Source organism: Mya arenaria, chromosome 12 (assembly GCF_026914265.1).
Source record: "Mya arenaria isolate MELC-2E11 chromosome 12, ASM2691426v1".
Lineage (NCBI taxonomy): Eukaryota > Metazoa > Mollusca > Bivalvia > Myida > Myidae > Mya > Mya arenaria.
This window is the reverse complement of record NC_069133.1, coordinates 55,479,517-55,491,973: the sequence shown is the minus strand read 5'-3', so window position 1 is coordinate 55,491,973 and position 12,457 is coordinate 55,479,517. Positions and strand designations below refer to the sequence as shown.

Here is a 12,457-nt window from a genome sequence, read left to right as displayed (position 1 = left end):
ATTCAGCATTAAATGAGCACAAAGTAGTTTTTGCAAAATACATTAAGCAGGGATTTTGGTTGTTGGCACTTTGGTGACAATCGAGATAGGCACGTGAACACTAGCGTATACTTGGTACCATGTTCTTGTGAAGTGTCATGTGGGTTGTTTTTCATGTTAATTATGTGTGTTGGCATGCATACCTAATGCCGACTCAGTATCTCCGAACCTATTTTAACCAAGGTATATCAAAGTGTTTATCCTTTTTTTAAAGCTGCACTCTCACAGATTGAACGTTTTGACAACTTTTTTATTTTTTGTCTTAGAACGAGCCAGATTTTGCGAAAATCCATCAAAGCCAGTTATAAAAGACTGCTGACAAAAAAGCAGATCGCAGAATTTAACATTTAAGTTCAATAATTGATGTTTTATGCATATTTCTTAAACCGTCAGTAACGGTTTAAGCCATAAAACATTAATTTTCGAACGGAAACAATTACATCTACGATCTGTTTTTTTGTCAGCAATCTTATATCATTGGTTTGCAGATATTTACGCAAAATTTTGCTCTTTCCATGACAAAAAATATAAAAGTTGTAACAATGGTAAATATGTGAGTGTGCAGCTTTAAGTGAACGATTCTGACGAATGCATAAAACTAAATAAAATATTGAATTTCTTGAAAACAATTTTCACGTAAATATTCTTTCGTCAAAGCTATTCATAGCAAATGCAGGTATATGCCCATAAATTATGTTTTACTTCTCTCAAGTTTCAAGAGAGTAAAACAATCTTGAAGATCGTCGAATTGTATATACATTATATCCTAACATATTGTCCGCCATCCCGACTGATACTGCCGGCTATGGTAAAGACATAAAAAGGTTCAGAAGGGTACGTCTTTCTATCTAGTACAGCTTAATCTAACTTTACACGAGTGAAAAAAGGAAGTCACGCGTGATTTAATACATTTTTTATATAAATATTCAATAAAACATAATGCAAATATTGTTGGTTTTTACGGAAAAGTTCAGTGAGCCATTTAATGACATACAATGTACAATGTTTATAATTGAACTATGTGTAGCGGGATCATATGACAATAACATAGAATAAAAAATGTTCAATGAAATATTCTAATGAGTATATGTGTGATTATGTATTGCTTAATCATAGAACTTTCATCACAACAATACATGGAATAAATATGTAGGCCTGTTAATAACATTATAGAACACAAGAGCGATAATGCTATACGTACCACAGATAGTAAGATTGATCATTATCAAACCTTTGATGAATGAAAATGGTTAATAAGAGCTAGATCGAAAATAAACTATTTGGAAACACAAAAGCATAGGACATTAAACACCGGTTAAAACACACAATCAAATATACATGTATAAGCAGTTGGTAATATTGCGTTCTTGTTCCATCCTGAATAGCAAGCATATCACATGTACATGACAGTCAAAGAAAGTCTGAAGTATATAATACCTCGTGAAAGCATAATCCTAATTAAGGGACGTAAGTGATGTTCCCATAACACAAACAGTACATATTTGCCTCCCTTAATCGTCTGCACGATACCCGTAGAATGTCTGCGGACCCAGCGATTGAGGAGCGCAACTGACGTCATCTGACGTACCGAACATGTTTACTTTTATATCCTCGCCATCAGGAATGATTTGAACTGTATTAGGAGACGACACACTCGGGTCCTCTGTGAAGAAATTGTACGGGACGAGCCGAAGTGATCTACTTTGCGATGACGTTGACGTTGACGGTACGTCTTCTGTTGACGGCACGTGGTAAATTCCAACTGCTGCCCAGATAACAAGATCCTCGTTCACGATTGTGTCATTATCATTAACAAACCTTTCAAAATCCACCACAGGGTCCCAGGGATCATTTTGAGCGTAGATTGAACTCGAATGGTCCTCTGTATCGTCATATTTAGTGACAATTACCGGATACTTTACCCAATTAGCTGCGTTAGTGATGTTGACGTCATCTAGGAGAAATGGCGTCACGCCTTCATTTATGATTCTATATGAACGATGAGTCCCGTATTGATTTGTCGGGTTCTCGTCAAATAGTAAATAATAATTTGGATAAGGAAAATCTCCCACAACAAGGTCCATTTCTCGTAAAAGACTGTGTTTCTTTAGCCGGAATTGTGTTTTATTGAGTCCGGGGTACCATGGGTGTCTCTGCGTCTCTTTTTTAATTTCTAATATAGCGAACCTATTTTCTACTCTCCGTATATCTAAATCAGTTTTAAAATGAAATACAGTCTGTAGAACGTTTCCCGCGACACCAAAATATAATGGATTTCCGTATGGACTTTCAAACGGTACGTCATATGTAGCTTGAACGTAACCCGTTAGAGAAACACGTAATTGTATTTCCCCATTCAAATGAAATATGTAATCAAATATGTAATCACTACTCTGAATAGTCGCTATATGCCTGACAACTAAATGATAATCGACCAGACCACCGTAACGTCGATAGCCGTTACGTAAATCATCCTCGTAATGACGGCGTAACGGAATACCGGGGTCCTGCTCAAATACACACACAGACTTTCTATAAAGCATAGGTTCATCAGAGTTCACAAAATGATGAAGGTCCAGAAATGAAGCGGTGTCCGGACAATCCACGCCACGGACGAGTTCGAACGAGGACGCGCCAATCATCCACGAGGCCAGGTACAGGTTGCTGATCATCTGCGCTGGGCCGTAACCGGATGAGAAAACTACTGCGTCCTGTAAGCTGATTTCATACGCCAACCTCTCCCCTTGAAATCGGACATCGAATATCTGTAGCCCAGTTGATGGCCTCATCCGAACGTCGAGGTCCCAGTGCATGTATTGCACATGCTGGTTGGTGATTGTAAATCGGTTCCCATCGGGTTCCATCAAGCGTGGTGGACGCAGTGGATGTGGCATTTCCGACGTCCCGCGTCGATGATAGGAGGAATAAAGATCCTCGGGGCGTCCGACAGGTCTCAAGAGAGAAACTTTTTTAATTTGGCCAGTATTATAACGTTCAATAAAATCTGAGACGGTATAAATGAGATGACCATTGTACATGATACGTTCAATCATCCAGTCGGAAATGTCTGTAGATTTGTGGTCAATCTGTATCTCCAGTCCAAGGGGATGTAGGAAGTACCCGTCGACGTCCCTATAGGCGCGGAACCACGTGATTCGATCGCCGCTCTCCAGGCCACTGGGCGCAGTGTCCCTAAATAGCATACAGTTTATACCTTTTGTGCAATTATGATAACACAACCCATAACTGTCCATAAGTATATGATAAATTTCTTTGGTAAATTGTGAAATTATCGGGTAAACGAACCGATAATCGACCTGGTCCATGGGTCGGCTGGTGTACGGTACCGGGTATCGGGCGTAAAGAGGGTTTCTCGCCAGACGGTGACTCGTGGGAACCGGAAGTGGGGATACAAGGTACTCCTCAACCCGAGGCGATTCTAAATTTCCTCTGATTACAACCACTTTTGCGACCCGTTTTAACCTTACACTTCCCCGGTCTAAATGTTCAAGCACCGACGTCTTCAATGGAATGTGTAAATCTATCAAATAAATGTAACTTTGATTCGGAAAAGCTTTGGTGATGGGAACTAAGCCGATTTTCGACGTTTCAAACATGTAGTCTCTAACAGATTTGTACTCATTGGGAGACAGGTCCTCAAACACACCTCGGTTCGAGTCATCGGTGTCCCGGAAGATCCGAGTGTGTCCGAATATACAGTAGTGTACGGCTCCAAGGTGGAAGGCCATGATGACCACGACACACACCAGCACCATGGACACGAGGCCGCTCGATATGGCCACACACGTGGGACTGCACTTCGGGCATTTTTGACACAGGGGTTCAGATGCTTCATGACCGGAACTGCCTTCACAATCCGCCTCAGTGTCAGACGTCGGCGCTAGTGGATCCTGAAAAAGACAAAGAATACAAATGTAAATTGCAATAACAAGATCTGAGTCTGTACATGAGCACCAGAATTATAGGAAAATAACAACATGATATTATCCGTTTGTCCATTTTGTGCTACTTATTTGTCACATTAATTAATATATATATATATATGGAGCCAAATGCTGTCATTCTAAACAGAACTGATCTAGAGTCTTTATACATGTTTATTTATAATATCGAAGTATTTTTTTATATGAATAATAACATATACGCGCTGCATTTACACTGCTATCATCCTCTTCGGTCGGCGCATCGCCATTGGCATCCGGTTCCGATTCCTCTTCTATGACGTCAAAAGTGGCACCTTCTGGGTCCTTCCTAGGCAGGGGAGTTAATTCAATCATTTAAACGGTTGTCGACCCTAATTTGAACTTTGTGGCTAAGATTCTTCACTCTAACAACGCTGAAAGATCTGACCATTTCCAGGAATTTTGTTTTTCCATGTAATTTAAGATATTCATCCATAGGATTTTCTAAGCATACGTTCCTTTGCATGTACATCAATTTTCACAGTGATTTAATATGTGTCTGTTGTTTGTGTTTGCCAACTTGACATGGTGTTTATTGCTCTAACATTCCGTTCTTGGCATCATTCCCTTGTTTTGACATAACACTGTCTCCTTGGCCTGGAAATGAAACAGGTGGAATGTGATTTAAAATTTACAAACAAAAAACATAGTATGTGCTTTTCTTTTTACAACTCCACCCACTGCTTTTAGTGGTCAACATTTTATTTTGTCCAATGTGAAAGCAGTATTTCTATAGTTTTTACATTTATTTCAGTAAATCAGTAGTCAGCCATTATTGATTATAATCAGGTGAAGCGGTAGATATAAACAGTTACTGTCCCAGTTGATGGATAAAATACATAATATCATGAAGATGCTTTTTAGTATGTACTTACACAAAAAATGCTTATGTGACTGTGTCGTACCAAACCATTTATTTATATACAGTTTGGAAATACATACTTACAAGCTTTAACAATTACTTAAAACGTCCGCCTCGCACATGACATGTCATAGGTAACAGTGGCGTAGCTACATTTAGGCCTTGTAGGCCAGGGCCTTCAACTTTTTTGAAAAATGACAAAATTTAAATATGCCAAAGATGCAATAAAAACTTATAGCTGATCAAACAATTTGAACAACTCAAAAGTTTGTTTTATTTTAACCAAAGTTTGGTGTTTATTGAAACTACGTACAGGGTGTATTGCTTGATTTTATTGTAATCATTGCAAATATAATTGTGTGTACTGCACATATAAAAGTCCCCAAACTCACAAAGAACCATCAGGCCTTCAAGTTTTTAGGCCTAGCTACCGTGTGGCTACGCTCCTGGACCGTAATAGCATCATCGTATATTTTCAAATTAATTTTAATCATTCTTCTGCGTGATTACTCACTACTATTGTAAAATAGATCATAAAATTCGAACTAAAATCTTTATACCATGAACCAATGAGATGTGAAACAGATTGATGTATAACGTAAGAAAACTACAGGTAGAATAAAATTGTTCAAAAGATGTATTAATTACACGCTTCTTAGAATCCATAAACATCATAAAGAACATTGAACTCATTGTGTATATCACCATATGAAACATTTCAGATATCATTAAGTCATTCTTGATAAACACCGGGTAGCATCAAGAACATTCATATGAGAAGTTGTGTATGTAAGTTTGTATATTTTTGTGATGTTATGTTTCACCTGGGGATGGGGTGATTGAAATATTCCTGATTAAATGAAGCACTTCGTGAGATTTCCCAGCTATAACATGAACCTTGCATTAATACATCATCAAAGATTCTTCATTGGCTTCATCATGTACAGTAGAGAAATGGAATGAGTGGTAAATGTAACGCTGAAATGAACTTGGTTGAAGTGTTAGCAGTACTGAAAGCAGTTAGATTAAGAAGTAGATGTAGTATAAGTATTGGTACAAGAAGTAGCAGCAAAAACAGCAATAGTAGTAGGAGCAGCAGAACAGTAATATAAGAATAGTAGTACTACTCCTACTAGTATTTATAGTTGTAGTAGCAGTAGCATAAGAGTAGCAGTAGCATACGAGTAGCAGTAGCATAAGAGTTGCAGTAGAGTAGCAGTAGCAGCAGCGTAGCAGTAGCATTAAAGTAGCAGTAGTATAAGATTAGCAGTAGCATAAGAGTCGCAATAGAGTAGCAGTAGCAGCAGCGTAGCAGTATCATTAGAGTAGCAGGAGCATTAGAGTACAAGTAGCATAAGAGTAGCAATAGCATAAGAATAGCAGCCAGCATAGAATAAGAGTAGCAGTAGCATAAGAGTAATAGTAGAATAGCAGTAGCAACAGCAGCGTAGCAGTAGCATTAGAGTAGCAGTAGCATAAGAGTCGCAGTAGCATAAGAGTAGCATAAGATTAGCAGTAGCAGCAGCAGCGTAGTAGTAGCATTAGAGTGGCAGTAGCATTAGAGTAGCAGGGCCATTAGAGTAGAAGTAGCATAAGAGTAGCAGTAGCATTAGAGTAGCATCAGCAGCAACTGCAGAAGCAGTTGCAGTTGCATTACAGTAGGAAGTTGCAGTAGCAGTAGCAGTAATACTTAGTAAAAATGCATATATATATGTATATAGTTATACGTGAAACCCGTCTTAACCAGATGATTCAACTGAGCTATGATCAATTCTACTACTCGGCCTTTTTAACAAATAACTCGATAATATGTTTGTTTTATGTAATTTCTTGCACGATTGTAAGCTTTATTATTTCATGTTTAATACATTATGTATTAATCAATGCGTTCAAGTAAACAACTGTGAGCCTGATGCGTCATGATGTCAGATAACTCGTGATGTATGCGTCCTGTCTTGTGTTTTGTCTGGAACTGCGCGTTTTACTTTAAGATATTTGAATAAAAACTGCTTCAAGAAATTCGAATAAATAGCTTTTCAGCAGATATATAAGTAAAGTCCATATTTTATGGTGGCTGATTTCTGCCATTTCGTATATTTGCGGCGAAAAATGCGACAATACAAAATACGCCGTTTTGCGTGCGAAAATACTGACGGGGTGAAATATGCCGGATTATTATTTCGTATTTCCGCCCATCCATATGGTATATTTTCACCCCGCAAAATGGCGTATATTCGTGTTTTCGCCACGTCACTTGTCGTATTTTCGTATTATCGGTAAAAGTCTTAATATTATATGTTGGCTGATTTCTACCATTTGGTATTTTCGCAGAGAAATGTCGAAATGGCAGGAATCAGCGATCATAAAAATCAGTACTTTAACTAAAATGAAACTTCTGCATAGAAAATCTGTTTAAATACACAAATGACTTCACAAACTAACATTTTATTTTTTTAAAGCACACTCCACTGTCTGTCCAATAAAGGTCTATGAATCATAATGATGAATCATCCGGTTCCAATTGATTTCCACGCTTATCAAATTAGTTGTGCTTTTCAGTGCAGTTCTGTCTGTAAGTCCAAGGACAGATGTCGACATATTGCCACAATATCATCAACAAGAAATATAGTTGCATAGTACTGAAGATGGTGTCACTCTCGGAGACACTCTTTATACCCCTGTGGACCTAATTAAGAGGCCCTTTGCACGAATGCAAAGGTAATTGTATTTATAATTAATGGAGTAATTTACGAGCAAATACTTAGTAATACAAGATAAGTGTTTCAGTATTTGTCTCGAGCAACACCAGCTGTAGTTAATGCAGAATTACAATAAATTAACCATTACACTATTTGGAAAGAACTACCGTTATTTCATATAGGTATTAGTCTCTGTTTAGTCTCTGTTTAATGATACATAGTTGTGCAGATGCAATAATTAATGTAATAGTCAGATTATTACGACTGTTACACACATTCCTGGCTTGATTATAAAGTGGCTTGGTTTGAAGCCAGCTTGATCTGACTCAATGTTGTAACCGTACTCCCAAACAAATGCAAGCAACATGTTGAAAATGAAATTAAGACTTGGTACAGCTGTCATTAATCTTGCAATTTTGAGTTGAGAGAAGTTCGAGGGCAAATCGTCTTAAAACATAAAACATGATTTAAACATATTAAATGATTTTGTTTCTACCGATGCATTCTCATTCAAGTGTTGACATCATCTGCATCAAATGGCTAGACGTGTCTATTGAACTAATGCTGGTCTCAGTGGTCTGGATGATCGATCCCCGGGAAAATACAGTGATATCATTGAACGTCACATCGATTTTATACATGTACATCAGCGTTCAATATGTACAGACTTGATCCTAGAAATACCACAAATATTCAGCACCATAATAAACAGAGCAAGATTTACCTGCGTAATGTAACGTACAATGGCATTTTCTGAGACCTTTAATTCAATGTGTTTGGTTTTCTAAGAGCCATTTATGACAATCATCATCGATCATATGTGCGACTGGTTGCACGCTTCCCATTATAATCTCATTAGCTGTCTCGTTACAGACAGTCTGAAACAATTAATGAGCATCATCTCAGTGTCAGTTTATCTAAGCAGCGGAAGACATTCTGTCAATAATTCGTCTGCGCTATACGTATATTTTGACATAAAACTTTATTTTTAGAAAAATCGCTAAACCATTACTAGTATTCCTTATGTTTCCTTGCCAAAAATAAATTATATCAAAAGAGTATTGTGAATGGTATACTTGCAGTTGGAAACACACATTTGTAAGAGATATGGACATACCTTAAATAATTAAATCCACACCATTCTTGAATAATTCCAGAAAGTTTCGCCTACATCATTGTTCACTCTCAGAGTTCAGCAGGAAAAAATATCCATATGATTCATAAAACCGTAACATGTTATGCATTCTCTGGTAAAGCTGTAAAGTTCCCGGTTTGTGGTTGAAGCTGTGTTTGTGGTAATGCTATCGAAGACGAGGATGCACGGAGAGTGACTGTACAAACATATCAAGAAACCGGTGCGGAGGGGTTATCCCAGAGTTTGATTTATTCAGTTAATCATTCTTGGTACATTTGGTTTTTAGTTCTAGATTACAACGATTATGTGTTTCATATTACATGTTTTCAGCGAACGCATGCAGTCGTTACATCAATTAGGTGCCGGCGTAAATGACGGGACAATCTACAGATGACGATCTAAGGGAGGCTGAAAAAGGGCTAACACTTTGTTCAAGAGGAGTCTACCTCAGGAACTCAATATACTGAGCCAGTATTTTTTGTAACACTCGTGACATAGAAGATGAATATCACTTTGTATTAATTTGTCCTTGTTATATGGATATTAGAAGAAAGTATATTAAGAAATACTTTTACATTAAACCAAGCATGTATAAATTTATAGAATTGTTAAAATCTGAAAATCAAAATACAATGTTTAAACTGTCAAAATATATTAAAGAATCTGTAAAACATAGAATTTCCCTAACTTATAATAATTAGTATAATATGCTCATCCTCACATTATGTACGTGCATTTATTTGCATTTGCTCATCGCAACTTTTTTATTTCTATTTGTATTCAACCTACATCGGTTCTGTATCATGTGACTTGTTGAATTCATATTTGTAAATGTGTTTTGATATTATTTGACTATGTACTGTGATGGTAAACGTCTAATAAAATTATGTTCTGTTCTGTTCTATATATAAACGATCTTAAGTAATTTCCTGTATAAAGTCATTTTCTTAAGTTAAGTGTCTCACTTAACCTATGATATACTCGCTTCATGAGATCTAAAATACCTATTTTCCATTCATTTCATTTAAAATACACACTTTTATGTAAACAAACACTTATACGTTGTCTTTAATGTGACTTCATTTTTTAGGAACGTGACATAAGCCAAGAAATGACTCAAGGTGTTTTATGAATACCGCCCCTTGTTACTAGTGGTCAGCTACAACTAAATCACCTCCATCTAACTGTGTTTGATTTTTGAGTTTCTTACTGTATACACGAGACAAGCTAGTACGTGCACGGGGAAAACAACTATTATATACTTACCACAGAGCTATAATTATCCGGTCTACAGTTTACATAGGAAAGAGCCAGTTCTAAACAACATCATAAACACCCCTCATGGATTTGCCTGATGCTGGACGCTGCATGCCCAGATGTTTATACAGATTATCATTCCCTATATCGGCTTACATCTAGATGTATCTATCTATACATGACTTCCTCAACCTGGCAGCTAATCCCGACTACCCGGTGCTTCTAGACTACGATCATAACATGGAAATGGTGTGTATTTTTAATGACCTCGACTGTTTTTCAAAAAAGGAAAATCGAGTTGATGCTATACTCTTCATGTCGGCGGCGTCGGCGTCGGTGTCGGCGTGCACAACACATCGGTCATACCTTAAACTTTGTTCAAGATACTCACATGAAACTTTGTAATCGTGTGTTACCAGTAACAATACGACAATAACTCTGCCTTTAGTAATGTTCGAGCTATGGCCCTTGTTCGACCGAAAAGCAGCAGACGAGAGCGTAATCATCCGCGAGCGATGTTCAGTGTAATATAACACATGACTTACTTCAGAGCCATGATATCATTATAACCCTGACAATTCCCCGTATTTTGTTTGTATATATAAATATACTGGTGTTATCTTTATTATCTAACTACTGTTGATTAAATCAGTACAGAGTGCATGTACCTAATTGTTAGTATAATGAAAAAGTTATTAAATGTAGATAAAATAATTACTTTTCCGTATGTGTATATTTGTGAATAAACTTTGTTCTTATTATTATTAATGGCAATCACAGCGAATTTAAGGTAAGGAATATAAGTTAAACAAGGTCACCACTGTAAATGATTAAATATTTTAGTTTTCGACTAAGTACTAGTAATTTTTGTGAATGATTGTTCCGCAAATTTGTGTGTTTGTCTTTTTGCTTCGAACGGGCAAAACCCCGACAAATTGCGGGTTAAAAATGCGAAATTATTATCCTGCGTATTTTCGCCCAACCACTTGGCGTATTTTTGTATTTTCGCCCTTCCAGTTCGCGTATGTTATATAGACTTCCTAGTCCGAAAGAGCGTGCGCAAAACGGTATCAAGACGAATCATACTGCTGCATTTTCTATCCCTATCGGAAGGCGAAACATGTAAAAATGCGCAAATTTAAAGTGGCGGGGCAAAAATGCGCAGTATTATTATAAGCATTTTTTCACCTTACCATCTAGCGCATTTTCGCATTTTCTCCCTTCCGCCGGGTGGCGGGTTCGCGCATTTTCGCCGCGAAAATGCAAAACACACACACACGCACGCGCACGCACGCGCACACACACACACACACACGCACACGCACGCGCACGCGCACACGCACACGCACACGCACACACACGCACACACACGCACACACACACACACACAAAACGGCAGGAATCGGCCCCATAGAAGTAGTTTCTTTATCCACATAAAGAGACCCGTTTCTAAAGTGACGTATTTCTATTTTATTTCAGTGGTGCTTGGCTTAGTTCGGACACGAACAGTACAAGTCATTAAGATGTAAAACAGTATATATGTAAGGAACATGGCATCTAAAGTACTTTATGAGCGCGAAAACGGCACGACTAATTTCCTACGTTGTGTGCAGCTTTTGATAGACGTTGGTAGACGAGTATACCGACGTCTTCTCGGACATTACGTTATTCAGGAAACCGGAAGCAAAGATTTGTCCGCCTTCCTTAGAACGCATAAGAATACGTTAGAGTCGTTAAGTCGACGAAAGATTCTTCACCAGTGTCAATTTGATCTTCTTTTCCCATCCAACAAAGTGGCCACTGATTGCAAAGGATGGGACCTCACTTTGTTGGGACTTGTGTTGAATAACTGTGCATCTTTGTCTCAGAATGAAGAGCAAGCTTTAAGCGTATTACGTCAATCGCGAAACAGCGCTATAGGCCATTGTACGTCGGCGTCATTAAGTGACGCCGAGTTCCAGTCTTTGTGGGGCAGCATTGTGAACGCACTGGAGACACTGGTTAAAGTCGTTAATGACCAACGTTTTACAGCAGACGTTGAACAAAAGACAAAGAATATTTTGAACTCGGTTCCTGAAAACGCTAGACTCGATCTTGAAGAAGCTCGAAAGAAGTTACAATTCACAATTGTCCAAGATCTGCATGTGGAGATAGACATTAATCTCACACACACCAAATCTAGCACTCACCTGGCTGCTGAAAATGCAAACAAAGTAACAGAGGAAACAATTAGTATGTATATGCTTAAACACCATAATTATGTTTCCACACAACTTTTGACCTCGTAGCCTCTATCCCTCATTCCGCATCTTTGCCTGTCAGTTTCGCACATAAAATACCTGTTGTAGAAGCTGAAATACAAACGTGATCCATTGTCTGCGAAAATTTGCTCTAAGTTGTTCAAGAGAAATATACCAAACGGAAAAGCGAGTGGAACCACGTAAATGTAAAGAGTAAAACTCTCGACATGTAGCCGAACTCA

At 37.9% G+C, this 12,457-nt stretch overlaps 1 protein-coding gene across 2 annotated transcripts; it reads right to left on the bottom strand.

The window, feature by feature from the left end:
- Nucleotides 1–945: 945 nt before the first annotated feature.
- Nucleotides 946–8,922, bottom strand: LOC128210348 (amiloride-sensitive amine oxidase [copper-containing]-like). Of its 2 annotated transcripts, XM_052914639.1 has the most exons (4): nt 8,701–8,922; nt 8,308–8,461; nt 4,218–4,619; nt 946–3,950 (listed from the first exon to the last, which is right to left on the bottom strand). In XM_052914639.1, exons 3-4 carry the CDS (start codon nt 4,335–4,337, stop codon nt 1,551–1,553), a joined length of 2,520 nt encoding a protein of 839 aa, XP_052770599.1. In that variant the 5' UTR covers nt 4,338–4,619; nt 8,308–8,461; nt 8,701–8,922; the 3' UTR covers nt 946–1,550. The 2 variants fall into 2 exon arrangements, with proteins under 2 accessions (XP_052770599.1, XP_052770598.1); XM_052914638.1 differs by lacking the exon at nt 8,308–8,461.
- Nucleotides 8,923–12,457: the final 3,535 nt, after the last annotated feature.